At 46.2% G+C, this 7,882-nt stretch overlaps 2 protein-coding genes across 2 annotated transcripts; both read left to right on the top strand.

The window, feature by feature from the left end:
* The first annotated feature begins 206 nt into the window (after positions 1–206).
* On the top strand, positions 207–527 carry LOC102430704 (T-cell leukemia/lymphoma protein 1A-like). The gene has a single exon (XM_023746726.1). The coding sequence runs from the start codon at positions 207–209 to the stop codon at positions 525–527; it is 321 nt and encodes a 106-aa protein (XP_023602494.1).
* Positions 528–5,216: 4,689 nt separating this feature from the next.
* LOC102430388 (protein p13 MTCP-1-like) lies at positions 5,217–5,555 on the top strand. Its single transcript, XM_006105799.1, has one exon. It carries the CDS (start codon positions 5,217–5,219, stop codon positions 5,553–5,555), a length of 339 nt encoding a protein of 112 aa, XP_006105861.1.
* The last annotated feature ends 2,327 nt before the right edge of the window (positions 5,556–7,882 follow it).

Raw genomic sequence — 7,882 nt, 5'->3', positions numbered from 1 at the left:
CTAAAACTGAAAAGAAAGAAAAGTTGAGATTTATGAATTTGCAAAATAAACCAAAGGCAACCACAAACACAACCATAAAAACCATAAAGATAAAAGCTGGGGTAAATGCGTTTGGAGACCCCATCTCCTGTCTTTCGATACCAGGAACGAAGTAACGAGAGGCTCAGAGAAGCTGTGGCTATTGCTCCTTGGACCACAGAGGGGTCATGGCCGAGCTCCCATCGCACCCCATCTACCTGAGTATCCGTGGGCCCTCGATTTATGAAGACGAGAACCAGCGCACATGGCTGCATCTCGTCATGGACACAGGAGGTGACCTGCAAGTACAGTTGCGCCAGGTCGACTACCCCAGTGGGCATAACGGAATCACCACCAGCCAGCTGACCTCAAGCTCCATGCCTTCAATGTGGACGCTCCACCTGGGAAACCTGTACGTGGACTCCATGGGCCGGTTCTGGCGCATCGTGCACCACATCAAGGAGGATGACATGGAGGAAATGATACTTGAGCTGATGGACGACTCCTAGGACATGTGATGGGGTCCCTGGCTCTTTTCAACCTGAGCTCCAGTCCTGCTGGCCTGCAGTGGGACATGTATAGTTCTGTTCACCTTTTTACTAAGCTCTATTGTTCTACCTGCCACCCCCTAAGTGCCAGGGCACATTGATCTCTTTCTCTCTCTCTCTCTCTCTCTCTCTCTCTCTCTCTCTCTCTCTTTCTTCTTCTTCTTCTTGTTCTTGTTTTCTTGTTCTCGTTCTCCTTCTCGTTCTCCTTCTCGTTCTCATTCTCCTTCTCCTTCTCCTTCTCCTTCTCCTTCTCGTTCTTCTTCTCCTTCTCCTTCTCCTTCTCCTTCTCCGTCTTCTTCTCCGTCTTCTTCTCCTTCTTCTTCTTCTTCTTCTTCTTCTTCTTCTTCTTCTTCTTCTTCTTCTTCTTCTTCTTCTTCTTCTTCTTTTTTCTCTCTCTCTTTCTGTTTCTTTGTCTCTCTGTCTCTCTCTGTCTCTATCCCTCTCTCTGAAATCAATAAAAGCATTTTGAGCCAAGCTGGTGTTTCTCAGTAGTTGAGGGATGACCTATGAACCCAGAGGTCACGGTTCGATTCCTCGTCAGGGCGCAGACAAGAATTAACCAATGAGCCCTAGCTTGTTTGGCTCAGTGAATAGAGGGTTGGACTGTGGACTCTGGAAGGTCCCAGGGTTGATTCTGGTCAAGAGCACATGCTCTGGTTGTGGGCTCGATCCCCAGTAGGGGGCATGCAGGAGGCACCCAAAGCATGATTCTTTCTCATCATTGATGTTTCTCGCTCCCTTCCTGTGTAAAATCAATCCTATATAAAAAAAGGGATATATGCTAAGTGTCCAGTCGAACGGTCATCTGTTCAAACAATCAAAGCATAATATGCAAAGGATATACTAAGGTTGCTCAACTGCTCGCTATGACATGCATTGACCACCAGGGACAAGACATTCAGACTGGTAGGTCAGTTTGCTGCTGGGGTCTGGCTGATTGGGACTGAGTGAGACATGCTGGACACACCCTGGAGCCCTCCCATGGACCCTCCCCAGCTGGTCAACCTCCTGTGTCACTCCCCAGACTTAATGGTGCACCGGTTGGGTGCCTTGGCCTGGCCTGTGCCCTCTTGTAATCTGGGATCCATTGGGGGATCTCAGAGAGCTGGTTTCGGCCTGATCCTGCAGGCCAGGCTGAGACACCACACTTGCACATGAATTTGTGCACTGGGCCTCTAGGAAAATATATTAAACAGAGAAAGACAAAGAAAAAGACCTTAAGCCTGAAAATATTACCCCTCTCGGGTAGACAAGGCTTGAAGACATCACTGGAAATAGTTTTCATTTCAATGACCAGCGTTCTCATTGTTTGATCTCCTGAGGTTCATCAACTGATACTACTCTCTCCAAAAACAGAATGAATGTTTGGGGTATTACGGGTGTTTTATGCTGATCATCTCTTTCCTTTGAGGAATTATGAGGGATGCCAGGGCTGGTCTTCTGAAGTCTCCAGCATGCTCTGTGTGTGGCTTTAACATAACATCTAACTCTGTGTGCATTTGGGTTTTTAATTGTTTTTAGCACTAAACAGCCCCAAACAAAGAGCTGCGATCATATAATTCATCTACCATCTCACCAGAGAGAAGGGGCTGGAGGGGAGCCTGGGGGGATCCCCAGAAATCAATTTCAGAGAATCCATGTTTCTATTAAAGAAATCACTGACTGCTGATTAAATTCTCCTCTTGCAGGAAGGTGTTTGCAAATGCAAATTGAGCCCTTTAAGGCTGAGGACTGGGGAGCGTGAGGGATGTGTTTCCAAGTTTCGTTTCTCATATTCAAAATATTGCACTCCGGGCCTAGCCGGCATGGCTCAGGCGCTGAGCATCGACATTATCAACCAGGAGGTCATGGTTCGATTCCCAATCAAGGGCACATGCCGGGGTTGCGAGCTCAATAGCCAGTAGGGGGCGTGTGGGAGGCGGACAATCCATGATTCTCCCTCATCATCGATGTTTCTCTCCCTCTCTATCCCATCCTCTCCGTGTCAATGAAATTATTTAAAAAAATATTAAGCATGTGTTTCATTCAGATTAAATGCACATTGTTTTAAAATAGTTAATTATTATTTTTGTTTAACATACCATGTGGGTAGTCATTTAAAGATGACATAACACCCTAGCTGGTGTAGCTCAGCAGATAGAGCGTTGGCCTTTTTTTAAAATATATTTTTATTAATTACAGAGAGGAAGAGAGAGGGAGAGAGTTAGAAACATCCATGATGAGAGAATCATGGATTGGCCTCATCCTGCAAGTCCCTCACTTGTAATCAAGCCCACAATCTGGGCATGTGCCCTTGACCGGGAATCAAACCCGGGATACATCAGTTCGAAGGGCGACACTCTATCCACTGAGCCAAACCGGCTATGGTCTATTTGACATTCTCGAAGGGTGGAAGCGCCTTGAAGAAGAACGAAGCATCTCAGCATTCATGTCACAGTAATTACATGAATTCATGTAATTCATGGAAATTACAACTCACCTCACCATTCTTTCCACATTGTTCCTGTAAATGCAGACTCTGACTAATAATGAAGCTTGTAGGTAAACAGCATGTTTGTGTAAGAATCCTAGGAACTAATTTTACAAGATATGAACTCTGACCTTCCACGTTCTGGGAGATTTGCTGACCTTAGAGCCAGGAAGACAAAGGCTAGGATGATGCACACTGGACCGTCACCTGACCACTTGCAAGATCCTTATCAGATTGGATTCTGCCTGTGGGCTCATAGAGAACTTCTCAAGACCCGCCCCCTGACCTCTTTGCTATGTTTGGACTCTCCCTCCTTATAAAAGCCTCTGCCTGCACTGAGATTGCAGATGGGATTTGGGACGAGCTTCCCCCATCTTCTCAGGTTGCCGGAACCTGAATAAACCTCTTTCCTTCCTCACCACCACCTGTCTCACGGAACTGGTTTCTGGGGTGCGAGTCAGGGGAACCTTGTTTTTTCTGGAAGCATTCCTGATACATGGACTCCCTGTAACAGGTGTATCATGGCCATGTTCTTTCTTCTGCAGGTGACAGGGGGAAGCAGAGACCAGTCACAAGGGAAGGAGCGAAGAACAGTGCTTTGCCTTCAGAGCAAGAAGAACAGGCAAGAAAAAGAAGGATAGGAGGAGGAGGAGGAAGGATTGGGGATGGAGTCTGATCTGAGGGAGGAATTTGGACTTTGTGGACTGAAGTGAGTTTAGCAGCAAAACCATACAGCTCTTGCCAAGGGAATGGCTGAGGTTTGGGGAAAGGAGAGATCATTCTATAAGTGATGATATGAGAACTCAGGAATCCTACTTGCTGTCTCACCTGTCTCTTTTTTTCCTGTTTGCCCGATCAGCTATCTCAGGTTTCTGTCTGACCCTGAATATTTTGGTCCTGCCTATCTCACCAGCACCTGGGAAGCAAGACCGCTGTTAAGAAGCCCACCTGGATGCTGATATTAGCTTTGTTCCTCTGCTAGCTGTTAAAGGTAAAGCATATTATTTGCATATTATTTGCATGGGGTGGGTTGTTCTATGGCTTGTGAGTTCCCTCTGAGATGATCAGAAAGAAGGTGTTGGTGTCATGACAAAAAGAAAAGTTGAACCAACTACGAAGTATTAATTAAGAAAAAACGAAAAGAATAGAAAAGAGCCCGGCTGCCATGGCTCAGTTGTTTAGCTTAAACCTAGGAACCAGGAGATGTCAATTCGATACCCAGTCATGGCACAAGCCCGGGTTACATGCCTGGGTTAGTCTTCATCCCCAGTAGGGGGCATCCAGGAGGCAATGAATTCATTATTCTCTGTCATCATTGATCTTTCGCTCTCTCTCCTTCTCCCTTCCTCTCTGAAATAAGTAAAACTATATGAAAAAAAGGAAAGAATAGTGATGGCACAATAAAGTAGAGCATTGAGGCAATTCTACACAATAAAAGGCTAATATGCAAACAGAACAAACAGCAGAAGGACTGGTCGCTATGACACAGACTGACCACTGGGGGCAGATGCTCATGTCAGGAGCTGTCTACCAGTGGTCAGTGCACTTCCACAGGGGGAGCACGGCTCAGCCAAAAGGCAAGCTCAAAGCTGCCGAGACTGGGGGGGAGAGGGAGCACCACGGCAGCACAAAAGTGGGCCTAAGCCATCAGTTGGACATCCTTAAAAGGGTCCAAGACCATGAGAGGCCACAAGGCTGACTGAGGGACCCCCGCAAGTGCAGGAATTTTGTGCACTGAGCCTCTAGTAATATTATAATAACTGTGTATGTTGTCTGATGTGTATGAGATTAATTGCATGATTTCTTAGTCCATTATATAAAGTCTAATCATTGGGTATACCCCTGAAATGAACCCAAGGTTGTTTGTCAACTGTCATTTAAAAAATGTTTTAAAAATTCTATAGGACCACGTTACCTTCACAGAGTCACATTTTACTTCAAGTATGTTTTGTACAGTTTGTTCTCGAAGAAAGATCTAAAGGTAAAAAAGAATAAAAAGTTGAGATTTATAAATTTGCAAAATAAAACAAGGCACCACAAACACAACCGTAAAAACCATAAAGATAAAAGCAGAGGTAAATGCATTTGGAGACCCTATTCCCTGTATTTCGATGCCAGGACCGAAGTAGCGAGAGGCTCTGAGAAGCTGTGGCTGTTGCTCCTTGGATGACGGAGGGGTCATGGCCGAGCTCCCATCAAAGGTGCGCCTCACATTGCCCCCCATCTACCTGAGGATCCGTGGGCCCTCAGTGTATGAGGATGAGAACCAGCGCACGTGGCTGCATCTCTTCTTGGAGACAGGAGGTGTCCTGCAAGTACGGTTGCGCCAGGAAGACATCCCCAGTGGGCATATTCAACTCACCACCACCCCGCCGACCTCGAGCACCATGCCTTCCTGGTGGACGCTCCAGTTTGGCAGACGGTACCTGGACTCCATGCACCAGATCTGGCGCATAGTGCACCAGGGTAATGAGAATGGCGTGGAGGAAATTATCCTTGAGCTGACAGAAGACTCGTAGGACATGTGAGTGGGTCCCTGGCTCTTGTCAACCTGATCCCCAGTCCTGCAGGCCTGCCAGGGGCACCTGTATAGTTCTATTCACCTTTTTAATAAGCTCTATTGTTCTACCTGCCATCCTCTGGGTGTGAGGGCACATTGATCTCTCTCTCTCTCTCTTCTTCTTCTTGTTGTTCTTCTTCTTGTTATTCTTCTTTTTCTCCTTCTCTCTCTCTTTCTGTTTCTTTGTCTCTTTGTCTCTCTCTGTCTCTCTCCCTCTCTCTCAAATCAATAAAAGCATTTTGAGCCAAGCTGGTGTTTCTCAGTGGTTAAGGGACAACCTATGAATCCGGAGGTCAAGGTTCGATTCCTCGTCAGGGCACAGACAAGAATTAACCAATGAGCCCTAGCTTGTTTTGCTCAGTAGATAGAGGGTTGGACTGTGGCCTCTGGAAGGTCCCAGGGTTGATTCCGTTCAAGGGCACATGTTGTGGTTGTGGGCTCTATCACCAGCAGGGGGCGTTCAGGAGGCACCCGATGTATGATTCTCTGTCATTATTGATGTTTCTCGCTCCCTTCCTGTATGAAATCAATCCTATATAATAAAAGCAAAATATGCTAATTGTCCAGTCGACCGGTCATCTGTTCAACCAATCAAAGCATAATATGCAAATGATATACTAAGGTTGCTCAACTGCTCGCTATGACATGCATTGACCACCAGGGACAAGACATTCAGACTGGTAGGTCAGTTTACTGCTGGGGTCTGGCTGATTGGGACTGAGTGAGACATGCTGGACATACCCTGGAGCCCTCCCATGGACCCTCCCCAGCTGGTCAACCTCTCCTGTCACTCCCCAGACTTAATGGTGCACCGGTGGGGTGCCTTGGCCTGGCCTGTGCCCTCTTGTAATCTGGGACCCATTGGGGGATCTCAGAGAGCTGGTTTCGGCCTGATCCCGCAGGCCAGGCTGAGACACCGCACTTGTGCATGAATTCGTGCACCGGGCCTCTAGGAAAATATATTAAACAGAGATAGACAAAGAAAAAGACCTTAAGCCTGAAAATATTACCCCTCCCAGGTAGACAAGGCTTGAAGACATCATTGGAAATAGTTTTCATTTCAATGACCAGCGTTCTCATTGTTTGATCTCCTGAGGTTCATCAACTGATACTACTCTCTCCAAAAACAGAATGAATGTTTGGGGTATTACGGGTGTTTTATGCTGATCATCTCTTTCCTTTGAGGAATTATGAGGGATGCCAGGGCTGGTCTTCTGAAGTCTCCAGCATGCTCTGTGTGTGGCTTTAACATAACATCTAACTCTGTGTTCGTTTGGGTTTTTAATTGTTTTTAGCACTAAACAGCCCCAAACAAAGCGCTGCGATCATTTAATTCATCTACCATCTCACCAGAGAGAAGGGGCTGGAGGGGAGCCTTGGGGGGGGGATCCCCAGAAATCAATTTCAGGGCATCCATGTTTCTATTAAAGAAATCACTGACTGCTGATTAAATTCTCCTCTTGCAGGAAGGTGTTTGCAAATGAAAATTGAGCCCTTTAAGGCTGAGGACTGGGGAGCGTGAGGGATGTGTTTCCAAGTTTCGTTTCTCATATTCAAAATATTGCACTTCGGGCCTGGCCGGCATGGCTCAGTTGCTGAGCATCGACGGATCAACCAGGAGGTCATGGTTAGATTCCCAATCAAGGGCACATGCCCGGGTTGGGGGCTCAATAGCCAGTAGGGGGCATGTGGGAGGCAGACAATCCATGATTCTCCCTCATCATTGATGTTTCTCTCCCTCTCTATCCCATTCTCTCTGTGTCAATGAAATTATTTAAAAAAATACTAAGCATGTGTTTCATTCAGATTAAATGCACATTGTTTTAAAATAGTTAATTATTATTTTTGTTTAACATACCATGTGGGTAGTCATTTAAAGATGACATAACACCCTAGCTGGTGTAGATCAGCGGATAGAGCGTTGGCCTTTTTTTTCAAATATATTTTTATTAATTACAGAGAGGAAGAGAGAGGGAGAGAGTTAGAAACATCCATGATGAGAGAATCATGGATTGGCCTCATCCTGCAAGTCCCTCACTTGTAATCAAGCCCACAATCTGGGCATGTGCCCTTGACCGGGAATCAAACCCGGGATACATCAGTTCGAAGGGCGACACTCTATCCACTGAGCCAAACCGGCTATGGTCTATTTGACATTTTCGAAGGGTGGAAGCGCCTTGAAGAGAATGAAGCATCTCAGCATTCATGTCACAGTGGAATTACAACTCACTCACATTCTTTCCACATTTTTCCTGTAATGCAGACTCTGACTAATGATGAAGCTTG

This window comes from Myotis lucifugus, unplaced genomic scaffold (assembly GCF_000147115.1).
Source record: "Myotis lucifugus unplaced genomic scaffold, Myoluc2.0 scaffold_725, whole genome shotgun sequence".
Taxonomy (NCBI): Eukaryota; Metazoa; Chordata; class Mammalia; order Chiroptera; family Vespertilionidae; genus Myotis; species Myotis lucifugus.
Note: the sequence above shows the minus strand (reverse complement) of the source record. Positions and strands in the feature narration are given on the sequence as shown.